The sequence below is a fragment of the Electrophorus electricus genome, chromosome 25 (genome assembly GCF_041902795.1).
Source record: "Electrophorus electricus isolate QZ-2024a chromosome 25, ASM4190279v1, whole genome shotgun sequence".
Lineage (NCBI taxonomy): Eukaryota > Metazoa > Chordata > Actinopteri > Gymnotiformes > Gymnotidae > Electrophorus > Electrophorus electricus.
In genome coordinates, this window is record NC_137521.1 from 14042501 (window position 1) to 14060587 (window position 18087).

At 45.7% G+C, this 18087-nt stretch overlaps 2 protein-coding genes across 6 annotated transcripts; both read left to right on the plus strand.

Moving 5' to 3' along the window:
* The first annotated feature begins 5258 nt into the window (after positions 1–5258).
* wdr13 (WD repeat domain 13) lies at positions 5259–11522 on the plus strand. 4 transcript variants are annotated; one of them, XM_027006486.3, is made up of 11 exons: positions 5259–5393; positions 5695–5748; positions 5907–6001; positions 7362–7593; positions 8238–8347; positions 8965–9095; positions 9265–9572; positions 9649–9829; positions 9915–10056; positions 10274–10392; positions 10864–11522. In XM_027006486.3, the coding sequence occupies exons 2-11, from the start codon at positions 5740–5742 to the stop codon at positions 11046–11048; spliced, it is 1512 nt and encodes a 503-aa protein (XP_026862287.2). In that variant the 5' UTR covers positions 5259–5393; positions 5695–5739; the 3' UTR covers positions 11049–11522. The 4 variants fall into 4 exon arrangements, with proteins under 4 accessions (XP_026862287.2, XP_026862289.1, XP_026862288.2 ...); XM_027006487.3 differs by having other exon boundaries at positions 5340–5393; positions 5690–5748; XM_027006488.3 differs by lacking the exon at positions 5695–5748 and having other exon boundaries at positions 5288–5393.
* Positions 11523–11646: 124 nt separating this feature from the next.
* haus5 (HAUS augmin-like complex, subunit 5) lies at positions 11647–18024 on the plus strand. Of its 2 annotated transcripts, none has more exons than XM_027006484.3 (19): positions 11647–12089; positions 12190–12252; positions 12361–12393; positions 12569–12593; positions 12685–12817; positions 12993–13152; positions 13469–13544; positions 14055–14140; positions 14238–14292; positions 14426–14553; positions 14717–14798; positions 14928–15076; positions 15532–15688; positions 16182–16262; positions 16420–16565; positions 16819–16912; positions 17102–17240; positions 17341–17473; positions 17825–18024. In XM_027006484.3, exons 1-19 carry the CDS (start codon positions 11998–12000, stop codon positions 17943–17945), a joined length of 1953 nt encoding a protein of 650 aa, XP_026862285.2. In that variant the 5' UTR covers positions 11647–11997; the 3' UTR covers positions 17946–18024. The 2 variants fall into 2 exon arrangements, with proteins under 2 accessions (XP_026862285.2, XP_026862286.2); XM_027006485.3 differs by having other exon boundaries at positions 12062–12089; positions 12561–12593.
* Positions 18025–18087: the final 63 nt, after the last annotated feature.

Genomic DNA, 18087 nt, shown 5'->3' on the forward strand with positions numbered 1-18087 from the left:
AGCTGACTGGCTTCTCTTAAAAAACTGTTAAACACCCTCTCATATAGATGTCATAGACTTCTAAATATGACCTCACATTAACCAGTCGATCCTGTTAGCTAAGCACACTTCAGTAAATGAACAACACAACTGTCTTGCCTCATCTTAATTAACATGTCCCAAGGTGGGACAGCTACAATAAACCCTCACAAAACAGCAGAAATAAGCAATAATAGACAAAACAGTGTGATAGTCCACTGGGTAATTAAAGGCTTGGCATTAGTCTTCCATTAATCACTGAACAGGATGAACTGTATCTTACAGATGGTGTGTTGTATATACATTGCGCATATGTCACTGTGTGTGTGAGATGTGCGCACACATTTTTCACCTCTACATTGCTTCCTGTGCCCTTCTCAACACCTGCATAAACTGTGAGTGAGGGTTAGGGTTAGGGTTACGGTTACGGTTAGGGTTAGGGGTTAAGGTTAGGGTTAGGGTTACGGTTACGGTTAGGGTTACGGTTACGGTTAGGGTTAGGGGTTAAGGTTAGGGTTTGGGTTAGGCTCAAACATCAGCCCTTGTGTGCTTCTCCGTTATGGCCAATGGTGGACTGACCTTTGGTCAAGTGTAATAATTGTGCTATAAATAAAAAGCACACTGGAAAAGGTTTGGAATGTAAGCTTTGTTAAGTCAGTAAATGATTGACTGAGGAGACAAATGTTTGTTGTGTTATCACTGTACAATAACTGTACAGGTTTATTAAAATGTGTCAGATATACAGTAAAGTGATTTATGATCACACTGCTGGAGCTGAAAGGTGGTAGTGTCTTAGGCCTGTGCAGTCAACAGGAGTGTCAGGACACTTCATTGGAAGGGTTCACCAGGGGCCACTCTCTGCCCCTTTATGGTAATCTGGATATGTTTGATTGGCTGAACAGAACAGGGTGATTCCCTTAAGTTGCTCCTACTCCTTGGGCCTTTACACTTGCTTTGGCAGGAGGCTTCCAGTGGCTCCAGCCAACACATGCATTAACACTTCATTAACCTGTAGTATCCCCTCTAAGACACTTCATTAGCCTGTAGTATCCCCTCTAACATGCTTTATTAGCCTGTAGTTTCCCCTATAAGAAATTTAATTAGCCTGTAGTATCCCCTCCAAAATGCTTCATTAGCCTGTAGTATCCGCTCTAAGACACTTCATTAGCCTGTAGTATCCCGTCAAAGACACTTCATTAACCTGTAGTATCCTCTACAAAATGCTTCATTAGCCTGTAGTATCCCCTCTACAACACTTCTTTAGCCTGTAGTATCCCCTCTAAGACGCTTCATTAGCCTTTAGTATCCCATCTAATACACTTCATTAGTCTGAAGACGCATCACTAGCCTGTAGTATCCCCTAGAAAATGCTTCATGATCCTGTAATATCCCCTCTAAGCCACTTCATAAGCCTGTAGTATCCCCTCTAAGAAATTTCATTAGCCTGTAGTATTCCCTCCAAAATGCTTCATTAGTCTGTAGTATCCCCTCTAAGATGCTTCATTAACCTGCAGTATTATCCAGAGCAACTTACAAAAGTGCTTTGTCATTTATTCATAGAATATATTCAAGTACAGTACAGTAGGTTAGAATCAAACATACCAATGAACTAGAATAATGTAGAATACAGGGATGAATGCTGATACCTAGAAGAGCAAAATACACAAGGTCTATCTTAAACAATGATAAGTGCTATAAACAATAAGTGCTAGAGTTTGTTCCACAACACAAACAATACCCTATAATAAGTACTAAATTAGTCAGTCAATATGGGAGCAGTGTCAGTTGTCCTTTAAATATTCTGCAAATAGATGGGTCTTCAGTCTGTGTTTGAAGACTGCAAGGGACTCCGCTGTCTGAACAGCAAGTGGGAGTTCATTCCACCATCTTGGAGCCAGGACAGAAAATGCTTAATTAGCCTCCAAGACACTTCATTAGCCTGGAGTATCCCCTCCAAAATGCTTCATTAGCCTCTAAGACGCTTCATTAACCTGTTGTATCCCCACTATCATGCTTCATTAGCCTGTAGTATCCCCTCTAAGAAATTTCATTAGCCTGTAGTATCCCCTCCAAAATACTTCATGGTTAGTTTGCACACCATCTTCAACTAATCTTTCATTACAAATGTAGCCTACTCATAACACAAAATGTAAAAATATGTATATGGAGATTAATTAGATTTCACTAGATTTAATTTTTTTATATACTAGTAGTATACACTTGTAATGTTGATTGGTAAGGAGGCGGACACGTGCTGAGAGGAGCGAAATTTGATAGGAGGCAAATCCAAAATCAGGGTCATTAAGGCATTCCAGGGTCACAGAGCCAACACAGTACTGGGAAACATTACAAAACAAAAACACACGAAGGGTAATAAGGGAAGCAGGCTAGGAACTAAGGCTAGGGGACACTCAGGACTAGGAAACACGAAGGCTAGGAAGCACAAAGACACGGAGCACAAAGAAACAACCCTCAAACATTCAAACATTAATTCAAACCATGAAATAGCAAAACAAACAAACAATGAACAGCCACGACCAACACACACAATCGGGTTTATATACATGAAATTCACAAAACTAGAAACAAGGGACAGGTGTAAGCAATCAATGTGAGGACAAAATGAAACTATGGAACAGAACAAAGCACAAGACATGGAAAACACAGAAGGGACTGAACGTGACAACACTGAACAATATATCAGACCTACACGCTCCCACATTGTTTTGTAATCTTACTGTCTAGATTGTGTTAGTTTTCAGTATTATTAATTTTTGAAAGACATTTGATTTATGATTTGGGTTTTTGGATTGAGTGACCACAGTCCATTTCCTGTTTACAGCCTGTCCCAGCTGTGGGGTCAGGGCTTACCTCCTTGCTTCTTGGTGTCGTCTCTTTTCTGATCCTCTTTCTTCGCTTGTTCCTTAGGTTTCTGAGTTTGATACATGGCAAGAGGATCCAAATGGTGTTTAGCACAACAGCATAAAAGGAGCAGCTCCATCTATTTTAAAATCTGACCCAGTTTTGTGGAGACTGCATTTTCTTTGTATATTTTGGCATATGTGTGTGGGAGCACATCACATTTCACATATTTTAGACCTTGCAGTATGTCCAGAGGGATCACTACTGTTAAATTCCCTCCTACAGAAATTACCTGAAATTTCAGGTGCTCTGAAATGACACATCAGTGTAAAATGGAACTCTCTTAACAGTGAGGATTTTACTGAGAATGTTTCGTGTTGTAGTATTTTGGAGAAGTCTGTATTTACCTTAGGGGTGGTTTTCTTGTTTGAGTTGTTACCTGTAAAGCATTGAAAAGGATGTGACTCCTAAAACCATCATGCAATGCTCAGTTTTTTGCTTGGCATCATGGTTGACACACATACATGGAAAAGTTGCTAGGTATTGCTTTTCCTAACAAAATAAAAGAAAACAAAACCAAGCAAACACCACCAACAAAAAACAAACACTCCATATAAACATTACTTTCCTCATGTCCTAACGTGTGTTTCTCCCCCTCTCAACCCTCTCAGCGTACCTTGAGACCCAGGCATGCTGGTTGCTGCAAAGCCTTTCTTTTGGAGAATGAGCTACAGGTTTAGACGGCTCCACTCATTTGTGTCTCTGTGATGGTGAACCGGGAGAAAATGAACCGGGAGAAAGCAAAGAGCCCCGTTAGCGGTGCTGGTGTGGCTCTCGCTGAGCTCAGGAAAAACCACAGCGAGCCAAACGCCTTTTGGACAGATCAGTCCTTTTGATGTTATGATTACAATGGACATGCCGCCCGTGTGGCATTCGCTGTCCAGACCGACATGAAAGTGATCAGATTTCAAAGGTTGTGTAATATGATATATCTATATCTATATATCTATATCTGATACCGCATACTGGTTCAATGGTTGGTGAAGTATTGATATTAAAAATTTTGATTTTATTTATAGACTGTTGCACAGTGACCTTATGTAACCTTGGTTTATTGTTGCAGTATTTTATTATTTCAAGTTGCCTTATTCACTCCGTCTCAGGTCAGAGAAAATATTATTTTTTTTAATTGACGAAAGCATTCTTTTACTGCTGGGGGTGTCTTTGAGTCATCATCAGGTTCAAACATATATAGCTTCATGGTTACCTCACTGTTCTCTTCCACGGGCCACATATCTACAGAATAATCTGCCTGTTATGCTCAGCGTATCAATATTGGTTCACTAATAGATTTTAAGACTCATTCATGCGATAATGTTTCTTAGTACTACATATCTGTCTGTGGGCCATATCATGTTTGTCAGCTCCCTGTCTGTCTGGCAGAACGCCTAGATGGACACCTTGCTGTCCTTCTGGCGTGAACTAGTAGATGCCTTCCATCGATCAGTATTGTTTTAGCACGTCACTGAGTGAACACTTGTGTTTCACTGGTTTAACAGATTGTCTCATACATCACCTACGCTGGATAAAGTCTGTGCTCTGAATGCTAGTCAATTAGGACATTTGGAACAATGTGACAATACCAAAAAGATAAATGACTTCTGTTTTCCATGGTCAGCACAAACTTTCCTTTTAAAGAGTAGGAAAGTTTAATTCTGTCCATGATGCCAAGGCTTAAACACTGGAAAGGGAAGCCGTGTTTGTTGAGGAAAATATGAATTTATACTGTATAACAGATTTCTAGGTCAAATTGGTCATCTCTGTTATGTACCTAGAGGGGTTCTGGCTTTACTGTGGTGTAAAATGGTGTCATATCCCCCATCCTGGGGTGCTTTAGGGTTGTTAAAGTGACAACCTTAGTACACATCCCTCCTATTGGGTTCAGTTGTTTCAGCCACGCTCATTCCCAACAAGGTCAAACTGAAGAGCTCTGGGATTTTAAATATGGCACTGTCATAGGATGTCACATTCACCAGTTTGGGAAATTTCTGCCTTAGGTGCTATTATTGTGAAACCGAAGTGTAATGTGTCGGAGTAGCAAGAACTCAGGCCCAAAGTGACAGGCAACAAAAACTGACAGAATCTATATAAAATCACCTTCTGTTCAGTGAAGAATAATATTAATGCTACAGTATACAAAGATGATTCAATGAATGATATGTTTCCACTTTAGGAGTAACAGTTTGCAGGAGGCCCTGTTCTATCATTAATGTGCTCCTGTGCACAGAGTGGTCCTGGGTGTTACTCTGGGTATTGATCTGGGTGTTACTCTGGGTATTTGGGTATTGCTCTGGGTATTGATCTGGGTGTTACTCTGGGTATTTGGGTATTGCTCTGGGTATTGATCTGGGTGTTACTCAGCCTCGGGGAAGGGCACGTTATGCAGACTTGGGGAGTGGCAGTCACATGACTGTCTGTCCATCAAGCCAAAATGCCCCGGTGAGGACTTGGAGGTAAGTGTCCTGTGCAAAATAGCAAATAATGCCTATTTAATTACATAGAAAGAAGCAAATATAAAGTTACAGTCTATAATGTTGTCAGTTTAGGTGACTGACATTTGATAGGCTTCGCAGATGCTGTTAATCAAGGTTAGCAGCTTCTCCGCTAGCTAACTGGCTGCTAGCTAGCTCATTGATTTCCGTAGCGAAAAGCTAACTGTTTTGCACCAAGCCATCTTTGGCATTGTGGTTTTGTAAAGGGCTGTTCGGGTTTCTGATCCTTAATTTACGTCACTTTGCCTTCTTTTGAGTCAAGTGTTTGCAGACAGACTGCTGCGCTGACATTCATCTCTCGCCGAACATGCAAAGTGTAGGAACATAATCTTTATTTATTCGTAGATAGCGAACTAGGATAGCTATCCTAGCTAGCTAGCGAGCTAACATTCAGGTTATTTTTCCATTTCGGGCAAATATTGTGGGAATGTAATATTTCTTCGTTTGACCATGTTTTCATTTACTTTCGCGAAGGGATCTGGCGTGAACCCTGCGCTCGTGCTCCCGGCTCCTCTCGTCGCTTGTGGAATGGCTGCAGTCTGGCAGCAGGTGCTGGCAGTGGACGCAAGGTGAGGCCTGAGCTCTAAACCCTAACCCCGAGCTCTAAACCCTAACCCTAACTCCTAATTAACCCTAACCCAGTCTGGCAGCAGGTGCTGGCAGTGGACGCAAGGTGAGGCCCTAGCTCTAAACCCTAACCCCGAGCTCTAAACCCTAACCCTAACTCCTAATTAACCCTAACCCAGTCTGGCAGCAGGTGCTGGCAGTGGACGCAAGGTGAGGCCTGAGCTCTAAACCCTAACCCCGAGCTCTAAACCCTAACCCTAACTCCTAATTAACCCTAACCCAGTCTGGCAGCAGGTGCTGGCAGTGGACGCAAGGTGAGGCCCTAGCTCTAAACCCTAACCCCGAGCTCTAAACCCTAACCCTAACTCCTAATTAACCCTAACCCAGTCTGGCAGCAGGTGCTGGCAGTGGACGCAAGGTGAGGCCTGAGCTCTAAACCCTAACCCCGAGCTCTAAACCCTAACCCTAACTCCTAATTAACCCTAACCCAGTCTGGCAGCAGGTGCTGGCAGTGGACGCAAGGTGAGGCCTGAGCTCTAAACCCTAACCCCGAGCTCTAAACCCTAACCCTAACTCCTAATTAACCCTAACCCAGTCTGGCAGCAGGTGCTGGCAGTGGACGCAAGGTGAGGCCTGAGCTCTAAACCCTAACCCTAACTCCTAATTAACCCTAACCCAGTCTGGCAGCAGGTGCTGGCAGTGGACGCAAGGTGAGGCCCTAGCTCTAAACCCTAACCCCGAGCTCTAAACCCTAACCCTAACTCCTAATTAACCCTAACCCAGTCTGGCAGCAGGTGCTGGCAGTGGACGCAAGGTGAGGCCTGAGCTCTAAACCCTAACCCTAACTCCTAATTAACCCTAACCCAGTCTGGCAGCAGGTGCTGGCAGTGGACGCAAGGTGAGGCCTGAGCTCTAAACCCTAACCCTAACTCCTAATTAACCCTAACCCTAACTCTAAACCGTAACCCGAGCGAGTAGTGGCTGAGGGCTTATGGTATGTGGCTAGCTTACATTATTTCATTTAGTCATCAGCTCAGAAACCCGTTGCATATCGCTATGCAAAACCCTGTGTCTCGCACTCACTGTAGCACTGCAGTTTTTATCTTTTAGGTTTGCACATCAGTGCAACTGTATCATTTATGGATTGTTTTACTTTCGTGTTTACAACTGTTTTATGTATTTATTGCTCTTTTTCTTGATATTTGTTTTTACTGTTTGAAACATGTATAGGTTTAGTCGGAGTGCTAGTAGTCCACAGTCTTACGCTTCTCTCCCTCTCTCTCTCGCTCTCTCTCTCTCTCTCTCTCCCCCTCTCTTTCTCCGTCTCCGTTCGTCTGCGTCGTCCATCTCCCGTGCTTACAGGTACAATGCTTATCGCACGCCTACGTTCCCCCAGTTCCGCACACAGTACATCCGCCGGCGCAGCCAGCTCCTCCGTGACAACGCCAAGTGCGGCTTTGAGCCGGGCCTGCGCCGGCAGTACCTGCGGCTGCGAGCCCAGCTGCTGGCTTTGCGCTACGGCCCGCTGTCAGAGCAGAGCAGCTTCAGAGCCAGCAGTGTGCGGAGCTCCCGCACCACACTGGACCGCATGGAGGTTAGGTGCCCCTGCGTCAGACAGACCGAGACCCAGAGCCCCACCAGGCATGCCAAATGCTGAGAGCATTCTGTCGGTCACTCTGAATAAGGGTGCTGGTCAAACGCTTTAAATGTAAACGTATACGTGGTTCGTGAGTGGCGTGCGCTGTATTCACAGAGGTTTGGTTTAGGAGAGCTGAGATAGATGGTTGGGAACTTGGTGTTCAGGCAGTGAATTTGGAGTGGAATTGTTGAATCAACCCCCTCAATAACCCACACTGATTGAAACTGAGGGTGTCCTACCACACACAGGTTGTGGTTATTATCTTGTCCAGTGTAATTATACTGAGCTCTAAAAAATTGCAAGTGGGGTGCAATCTGTGTGCGGTTTTGCAGTTTGACAATTTTAGAGGCTGTTAGTAATCAGATTCTAAGATTTTTTTTTAGTTAAAAGTCGAAATTCTTTCTTTTTCCATTTGTTTTTGTCTCTTTTTGTCGTCTTCTTTCTCATTTCTTTCCCATGCCTCTCTGTTTTCCCATCTTTCTCTCATCTTTTTCATACCTATTCTTTACCTTTTGTGCCTCTTCTCTCCCTTCATTTCTCCCCCTTTCCATCCCTTCCTACTTTCTATCCCCCCATCCCCCCCTCGGTGTCTTTACCAGGACTTTGAGGAGGACTCCAGGACTCAGGGCACGCGAGGTCACCGTCGGTCAGTGAGTCGTGGTTCCTACCAGCTGCAGGCCCAGATGAACAGGGCGGTGTATGAGGAGAGGTATGCCCGATGCCCATCTGCCCCTCTGCTGTCACTGAACAACTTCCATATTCTCTATGACTAACTGAAAAGGGCCCATCATAATTTAATATTATTAGATGCAGGTCTGTATTGCCTATGCTTGTGTATTCTTGTGGTTGTTAGAATTGATGTCAAGCTTTATTGCTGTACTGCTGTAATAATATAGTTGTGTAATAATATAATTATTCTAAATGCATTGCTAAATAAGATACAGTTCTGTTACTGTTGTCTTTAAAGTCTTCAGATATATATAGTTTTATGGACTACATAGGCTATTAGTAGGTGTGATAGTAGTAGGTGTGTTTTTAGTAGCAGTAGGTGTGTTTAATAACTGTGGGCGTGTGTTTAATAGCAATAGGCGTGTTTACTAACAGTAGGCGTGTTTATAACAGCTCTTTGTCCACCAGTTTGGCGGTACCTGTTTCCGTGTATGCTGCTACAGTTCTGGGTCTACACCATTGTCATAATTTTCTCTGATGAGTAAAATGCATAAAATCAGTTGGTTTATGTCTTTTAATGTGACTGAAGAGTAACATGATGGAGTAATGTTTGTAAATGCTGGGATCACATTATGTATGGTTTGTTCGGGTTGGCAGGCCCCCAGGCGGCCTGGTCCCCACCTCTGTGGCAGAAGCAAGCCGGGCCATGGCAGGAGACACCACCCTGAGTGAGAACTACGCCTTTGCCGGCATGTATCACATCTTTGACCAACACGTCGACTCAGCTGGTGAGACGTGTCTCGATTTGTCGTTCTGTCATCTAGACTGAAGTCCAGGCACTGTATTTTCTTCTCTCTCTCTCTCTCTCTGTTTTTGCTCCATTAGCTCAGTTATATATATGATTATAAAGATCTTTGCCTCTTCATGTTTTGCCTCCTGTTGCTATTGTTTCCTCAGTTCCTCGCCTGCAGTTTGCCAACGACGACAAGCATCTGCTTGCTTGCTGCTCATTGGACGGGACCCTGTCGATCATGACACTATCCCCGCCCCCACCCACTGTAAAAGTAACGCTGAAAGGGCACGCAGGGCGTGTGACTGATTTTGCCTGGTCGCTTAGCAACGACATCATCGTGTCCACGTCGCAGGACGGCACGCTGCGCATCTGGAACACGGAGGACGGCCGCTGCATCCGTGAAGTGGTCGACCCAGAAGGCAGCGAGCTGCTGTGCTGCACCTTTCAGCCAATGAACAACAACCTCACCGTGGTGAGTGCTGGCAGGGGGCGTCTCCCTAGACTCGCTTAGTCTGTCCCGTGTAACTCTCCCCCCGTTGTCTGTGCAGGTTGGCAACAGCAAACACCTGCTGCAGGTGGTGAACATCTCCACGGGGAAGCGGGTGAAAGGAGGCTCCAGTAAGCTGACGGGCCGGGTGTCGTCGCTGTCCTTCGACGCCCCGGGGCGGATCCTGTGGGCGGGGGACGACAGAGGGAGCATCTTCTCCTTCCTGTTTGACATGGCCACAGGTAGCGCGGCTCGTGCGAGCCCACGTGCTGCTTTGATGGTGTCTGCATTTGAAGAAGCAGAGCTGAGGTCAGCTTTGCTCCACAGGGAAGCTGACGAAAGCCAAGAGGTTGGTGGTGAGTGATGGAGGCTCCATCTCCAGCATCTCTGCCCGCTCCTGGATCAGCCGGGAGGCTCGGGACCCGTCTCTGCTCGTCAATGCCTGCATCCACAAACTGCTGCTTTACAGGTCAAACTCTGAATGCAGCCACACCCCCTTCAGTTCAGCTTACAGATAAATGTCCAAACGCACTTTAAGCACCTGATCCTCAATTAATAACAACACAGTCAACATTGTTACCATATAGTCTGTAAATGGCAAAGCTGGAAGCTTGTAAGGGTGGCGTGTGCGTGGGAGGTCGTGTGGGGGGTGGTGGTGGTCAGTGACTGTGGCACTGGCTCTCCAGGGTCGTGGACAATGAAGGCACCCTGCAGCTGAAAAGGACTTTCCCCATCCAGCATGGCACCCAGCCTCTTCACAGCATCTTCTGCCCCCTCATGTCCTTCAGGCAGGGGGCCTGCGTTGGTAAGGCCAGCGCACACACGCACGCATGCATACATGGACGCGCGCACACACACCTCTGCTCTTTCAGAACTGATGCTGGCTCTTACCACATGGTTACATTTTTTCTGTGGGAGTTTTTGGAGACTGGGCCCTGTTTGCTAAACAATGATGTTTTGTTGTTCATTTATCAAAAATCTATAGTTGTTTTTCATTGGGTTTTTGGTTACACTTACCTCTGTAGTGTACTTGTGGTCAGCTGGTAATGTGGAGATACTTCATGAATATCTCATGATGTCCTGGAAAGTCCAACCTTTCTTTTGGACCGTACTGAGTTTCAGATTAAGTTAATAGACTCAGAACTTCAAGCTTTTTTTTTTGCAGTCAGAATTGTCCCACTGATGGTCTTGCTTTTCAGTGAAGTCTTAATGAGCTCAACTTGCTTCAGGATGTCACCACCTGTGTTTCATGTTTGTGATTTTCTCTCATACGCAGTGACTGGCAGCGAAGACGCATGTGTTTACTTCTTCGACGTAGAGCGCAACACTAAGGCCATTGTGAACAAACTGCACGGTCATGGTGGCCCTGTCCTGGACGTTAGCTTCAACTGTGATGAGAGTCTGCTGGCGTCGTCTGACACTACAGGCATGGTCATCATCTGGAGGCGTGAACAGAAGTAACCACGGCGATGCCTATCTTCTGCTGCCATGGTTACAGCAGCTTCTATGTTCATCTGTTCCAATCGCATACAATTGAGAATTCTGATCTTGCTGTAACCAAGTTTGACAGAGGGACGAGAGATCCAGTCTGGTGACTGGTGTAATGGTGGTTCAAATTAATTGAAGCTACTGGTTTGTCAAAGTTTTACATATCCTGTCATCCCTGCGCAGTGTTTGTCAGTTTAGTCTGAGTGAGATGCTTGCTTGAAACTGTGGAAAATACATCTGTGCTTTGCAGTTCGTGTTAAATTGAAGTTAGTGACATAATGAAGGAGGGTTATTTAATACTGGTGTATTGTGTAGGATCTGTGTGTGTGCATGTGTGTGTTTGTAAGAAAATGCGTGCTGGTGGGAAATACTGTTTAATACTAATGAGATGTGTGGCTCAACACTATGTATTTATGCCTGATAAAGGAACACTTTAATGACACTGGCGCACTATGTGTCAGGCGTTTTCATTCCCTGGTTCGTTGTTTCCAAACAGCTGCTAGACACACCCGAGATTGCGCAACTCCGCCCGGTGACGTCGCTGGTCGCGTGAACGTCTTGGATCCGTCAATACGTTTACGCAAGCGGAAATATACCGCAGCGGGAAGCGAGCGCTCTTTGAACTAGTAACGTTTCAAACGGCGGACCGTATAATTATAACGAGTAACGTTTTAACAGTGTAGCTGTAAACAGCCCGTATATTACACCGAGTAACGTTTCAACCGTGTAGCTGTATATTAATTTACCTCAGCGTGTGTAGTATTCGGGCTTTACGCGCGTTTGCTAACGTTTTCTTAAAAACAGCGGGATATTTGGACAACCGAGAGCGTTAGCTAGCGGACTATAGCAGGGTTTCGTCTTTCTGTCGAGCACGGACCTGTGTAAAGATTTTCTAATCTGGTTAGTGTTCGTTGGGGAGGACATGGGTAGTCTGCTTCAGGAGCTAAAACGATGGGCGACTGAGGAGCTGGAACTCGCGCCTCAGAAGTTACCACAGGACAGCTACATGAAGACGTGAGTCCGTCCAGCGGAGAGCTAGTCGTCGTCTTGTCTTTTTAGTCGTCTCATGCTTTCATGGAAGAGCTTCACATGTGCTCTTATTGCTTTTATTCAGATTATGTGTTGGTTCCGGAGCTTCAATCTGGAAATATATCACACAGCATGTTTACCGTGAACGGTACGTGGCCCGTCTAACCGCTCACTATCTCTCCAGTCAACACTGAACTCCGCTCAGAAAAGAAACCTTTCAACTTTCTAAATGCTTTCATTTCTTTTTTGTCTACAGGAATGTGCGAGTCATGCGGGGTAATCTCCAATGGTATCCTTGTTTGTTCTCACCTTAAATGAACTGGTGGCGATGTGATGATCGCCATCGTCTGGTTTTCGACGACTGATTGTACACAGTTCTGTGTTCATTTTTCTTTGCTGCCAAGATGTTTTTATGAAGGCATTCTCGGAGTCTGATAGTTTTTCTTTGACATTTAGTTCCCAAGGTACAATATTTTACAGGCCAAGGAGGTAAGGGACAATTGTCTTTTTGGTAACAGTCCCAAGAAATACTGCTGTTCTTTCTCTATGCGAATCACAGGCCAGCTTGTGTTGTGTTCAGCTGAAGCAGGTGGACAGTGAGAATAAGGACGTTCGGCGTCTGGAGCTGCTGGCAGAGGTGGAGGAGCTGCAGACTGAGCTGAGTCAACTAGACCAGAAGATCTGCACAGTGGAGGAGCAGCTCGCTAATGAAGGTGAGCGTTTTGTTTTTCCATCAATCCTCTCCGCTTCGTCTGTCTGCAGCTCCCTCACTTTCCTTCTGGTGTTGCTCTCTCTTCCCTCGTATGCTAGATGTAGTCTTTCCAACGCAGTGTTTTGGACAATGATGTAACTCTCGTCTGTCTGTCTGTCTCGTGTGCGTGCAAGTAGAGCAGAGTGCAGCTGGCCACTGGGAGCAGTATGAGGACAGCAGGCTGCGGGAGCTGATGATCAACGCCTTCAGGCAGCGCTGTGTCCAGGAGCGAGACTCCCTCACAGAGGACACGCGCCAGATCCACAACCAGCGGCGGGATACAGAGCAGCTGTCCAGGTCCCGCCGAGCTCACGCTTTCTCAGTATTTGTGTGTTTTTTTTTTGTTTGTTTTTTTTATCATTAAATAACTGATCTCAAATATTGCTTTGTCTAACATGGAAAATATGAGAAGAGTTCACTTTGAACAGGATTCAGCCCAAATTCAGGGTTCTGTTGTATTCCCAGGTCCTGATTTCCACATATTTGAAGCACTGATGTGGGGGTTTGCTGCACAACGTGGCTTGGCTGATTCTTGATGATGCGTGGTCTGTAAAAATGGTTTGTGTGCCTGTACTAAAAGACCCAGGTCAACGATGAGTTCCCTTCTGTGCAGGAGATCGAAGGAGCAGCTGGTGTTTGGCCTGTCTGACCATGGAGGCGCTGGCACAGCCGCAGAGCCACTGGTCCTAGTGAGCTTCGTTCTATACCTCTACACCAGCTTTTGCTTCCAAACCATCACTACTACTCCCTAAAGGAATAGCTCAACCAAACATAATTTGCATAATTCATTTGCATGATAGTTTATTAGTGCTAGTATTGTGACTGAGCTATTCCTTTAAATATCTTCTGCCACTGTCACGAGTTCAGTTGGTGTGGTGTCACTTCCACCTCGGGTTTATTTTTCCTTTGTTTTTTTTTTTCTTCTTCATGTTGAACAAAATTGTGTCATGGCACTTGTACATCTGTTGTTGGTCAGTGCATGTATGGAGCTGCACACTTTTTGGGGGGAGGGGATGTTGTGTTGTATATTGCCTTAATTCTGATGTAGTTGCCACTGTCGGGCCCCTGAGCAAGACCCTTAACCCTCAATTACTTACAGTTATGACTGGGTACATCTTAAGTGGCTTTGGATAAAAGCATCAGCTAAATGTCATAAATGTAAATGATGTGGGTTTGGGGTTCCACCCCTTCTCCCACAGCGGGATGTTCGCGAGCTGTGTAATGAGAGAGTTCTCTTCTTCCAATCTCTGCAAGAGAATGCGCTGAAGATCATTCCTTCTGCTGAGTAAGGACCGCCCTGCCAAACCCAAGCAGCACAGGCTTTGTACAGTTTTTCTGTGTTTAGTGTCTCTGACGGAATAGTTCTTTCTTTTGTATTTCAGGTTTTCTCTTGAACAGAGGAATGCAGCCTATCGACACTGGATCAGTGCGGTTGAGGTTGGTTGTGTGTGTGCGCGCCTGTGTGTGCGCGCCTGTGTGTGCGCGCCTGTGTGTGCGCGCCTGTGTGTGCGCGCCTGTGTGTGTGCGCCTGCGTGTGTATAAGTAAACAGTCACCTTTTGCCCTCTTCAGGATGTGCTGAATTTTCACCCTCCAAATCAAGTGCTGTTAGCCCTGCAGGCTCTGGCCTCCAGGCAGCAGAGGGCGCTGGAGGAGAAGACTGCATCTCTGAATGTAGAGGATGACCTGTCTGCTCTTGGGTAAACAGCACTAATGCATTAAACATCACAAGTCCACGTGTCATAGTAATACAACTAAAACCTTTTCTTTTATAAATGTTCTCTGCGGTCTGTGGTTGTGCTCCATTTGTGTTGTATTCCTGCCTGGACAGAGTTATTTGGTGTTTATTTCCAACCCCTCTAGGTTTCGCTGTGAGAGTGACCACTTACTCGACATGTCTGTGGAAGAGGAGGGTGATTTACCGCCAGTCAGCAGTCTGATGCAGGTGAGCAGGAATGATGTCATCGCTATCATCAATAATATTTTCATTTGAGATGCTTTAGTATGTTTGGCTTGTTTTTCAGCAGTGGGTGTGAGTGTTTTGACCTGTTTTTCCATGCACATGTGTGTGCAGTCTGCTTGGGAGGATGTGGAGGCACGTTACCTGCAGTTGGTGGCAGTGCGGAGCAGAGCTCAGCTGCTGCAGACTGAGGTCAGTGCTCTGATGAAGCAGGCGCAGCTGAAACTTAGGATGCAGGATGACCCCGCTGACCCCAGCACCAGGTCAGTGCCCTCTGCTCACCCAAGGAAGCAGACCTTCACCTTGAACCGCTGCTCCTGTGAGTTATGGACGAAGGTCAGGAGGTGCTGACCGGCATTCTGCAAATAAAATTCTTCTGGCCTATGCTTGTTTTGTCTTTATAATCCACACTGAGGCCTTTTGGCTGAATGAGTTATTTGATCACGACGTACTTTCACCCTTTGACTGCATTTGGTTTGATGGATGTGTTTGTGATTTGTACCTAATTACACGTTTACTTGTATTTCTTTATATATGTCCCATCAGCACTGATGTTGGAGCAGAATGTAAAAAATGTAATTCTTTAGACTTATGCACCTGTGTGCATTTTTGAAACAGTAGTGTCCATATACAGCAGTCTAGATTTAAAATGGCTCGATAGTTGTGTGCAATGCCAGGTAAGGGGTTGTGAACAACCCCCCCCAATCCCCTGAGTCAGGACCGAGTTGGAGGGGCGGGTCGTGTGGCAGACGGCCGTGCGTGACAGCGTGAGGGAGCAGTGCATCCACCTCCAGGTGCGCAACCGGGAGAGACAGGAGGCCCTCCGAAAACTCCGTGCCCAGTGGCAGAGCGTCATGGACTACAGGGTGCTCGTGGTAAGTCACGCCCCTACTGAGTAAGGTTTTTAGGGTGAGAAAGACAGAACCCCAACTAGTCTTCACTTTCAATAAACAGATTTCAGCTGAAGTGACTTGATGGATATGGTACGTTTTATTTGTGTGATGAAACCTTTAACACTTTATTTATTTGCAACATTGTTTTGTGGTCAAATATGGAAGATGACAATTTATCTTATGAACTTATCGAACGTTTACTGCCAACCTGAATTAATTGTGGGTTAGAAATGTAAAATGTTTGACTTTGTACAGATATCATGACTGAAATTGTTGCCTTATACTGAAATTGTGTTGTATCATGCTTAAATATGGAAGTGAAGGTTGTTAGATGAGAGTTGGCACTGAACCTTGCAGACTGAGAGCTCCAGGCACAGGGCTGGATACCTTCAGCCTGCTGGTGGTGCCGTGGTGTGATATCGCGTGTTACATGTTGCAGTGAGCGCTGTCGTGTGTCCGTCCGTCCCCTTTACAGGATGTTAGACAGGAGCAGATACGGAGTCTGATCAAAGGGAACTCCTCCGTAAAGGCTGAACTTGCATGTGCTCACTCTGAGGTATCCAGGCCTACATGCATTCTCTCTACTGCTGTTTTTTCTTTTGCTGTAATTGTTTTACAATGGCATTGTAGATCAACCTCTAATCCTGAAATATTTGACAAACACAGACTTTAATTTCTTTGTTGCTGTAATTTATTTTCTCTTTTTGTCTTAGTTAAGGTGGTTTGTGCAGGAGAAGCTTAGTCCTCAGTTTGACGGTGTGATCAGGGCTGCTAATGGACTTCGCAACTCCATTTCCCAGGAGGCTAAGCTGTTCAGTTCAGTGAACCTCGCCACCCTGGACTGCAGGGTTGTGGCCAGGTAAACATCACTGAGCAAGTGAACATACCAAACACACAGATTATGAAGATATGTCACACTGTTTCGATGAGGTAGTGGAAGGCTTTAATGCAGAGGTGCCCTACAGACTGTAAAACAGCACACTCAAGAGTAATGTAGGCTGCTTGTTTGCTACCTGAGCTGCGTGTTTGTGTTGTAATTAAGTATCATTGTACTGTGTCCAATGCCTTGTTCTTCTGTATGAACCCCTTCTGATCTTTCTGCTGGTGTGTAGGGAGAGAGTACCAGTACAGGAGCTCTCACTCTACCGTGCCAACTCTCCCGCTTTCCGTGGGATTTCACAGAGCCTCTCCGCACCCATGTACCTGGTAAGCCACACACACACACACACACACACACACACACCTGCAGGCTGGTGCGCTGGCTCTGGCATTTCTGAGGGTGAAATGTTGGTCACAGTTGCCCTGTTGATTTATTTATTCCCCCCCCCCCGGTTTTGATTTGTTCTAATAGTTTCACACAAATAAAGCCCAGCATTCTCTCTGGTGTTCCCTCAGGCTCCAGAGGAGCTGTGCTCCCACACGGCATCTCGGAAGCTGGAGCTGCGGGTTCTTCGCTGCCTCCTACACTGGTGCTCCACCTCACTGGACGCTGTGCAAAGACGCACAGCTCAGCTCCCTGCGCCCAGCCAGCAGGGTACGGAGCCCGCCGTGCTGCTTGCCTACATTGTGAAGTGGGATCTGGTTTGTTTTGAAATGGTACCAGTAGCCACATGTCTGTTTTGTGTGTGAGGCAGCCCTCCTGGAGCGCATGAAGGTGGAGGATGCAGATGTGTTGCAGTCTCTGCTGCCCCGTGTGCATGAACTTACACACAAATGTTCCAAAGGTCTGACCTACGGTAGTCGGGTCAACACTGCCATTACACACTGGTGAGCAGGCATTTTTCTTCTAGAAACAGTAGAACTGCACTATTTTAGTGCATTCTGGCCCATAACCTTGAAAAGGTAGAAACAGAATTGGTTGTATTGTTTGTGTTAACTTGCTACTCAATCTGTTATTCCTCAGGATCCACATACTAGCAAACTTGAGTCAGAGCTCAATAGACAGCACAATTTTTTTGGAAGGGAATCCAAGTCCTTTTTCCTTCCTAACATCCCTTTACACTTACTGAAAAAGTTGGATGCAGTTCTCTCCCAGTTTCTGGATGCCTTCTTCCATTCCTATGCCTGTAGATGGAGACTGATGGGGGGTGAATTGTTTGTGTGTGTGTGTATGCACAGGTGGGAGCAGCCTGCTCAGTTTGTCATACCGGAGATGCAGCGTGAGGGTCTCACCTTCTGCCAGTGGCTGCAGCGGTGGAAACTCGCCACAAAGGGACTTTGCCAACAGCTAAACCAATAGCAACATCCTTAACTTTTACATATTTTGCTTGTGACTGAAGTTACGCTGTATATTCAATTAATAAAGCTATGTGAATGTTTGTTATTTACATGGTACACCAGCTAAAAGACTAACCCCACCCCCCACCCTTCTTAAGCAGCAG

Excerpts from the sequence above, each read along its gene's own strand:
- haus5 (XM_027006484.3), top strand. The coding sequence starts at position 11,998 with ATGGGTAGTCTGCTTCAGGAGCTAAAACGATGGGCGACTGAGGAGCTG. Across the intron at positions 14,799-14,927 it reads CAGTCAGCAGTCTGATGCAG|TCTGCTTGGGAGGATGTGGA; the intron begins GTGAGCAGGAAT and ends ATGTGTGTGCAG. Across the intron at positions 17,474-17,824 it reads AACACTGCCATTACACACTG|GTGGGAGCAGCCTGCTCAGT; the intron begins GTGAGCAGGCAT and ends GTGTATGCACAG.
- wdr13 (XM_027006486.3), top strand. Across the intron at positions 6,002-7,361 it reads GTGCTGGCAGTGGACGCAAG|GTACAATGCTTATCGCACGC; the intron begins GTGAGGCCTGAG and ends CCGTGCTTACAG. Across the intron at positions 10,393-10,863 it reads CAGGCAGGGGGCCTGCGTTG|TGACTGGCAGCGAAGACGCA; the intron begins GTAAGGCCAGCG and ends TCTCATACGCAG.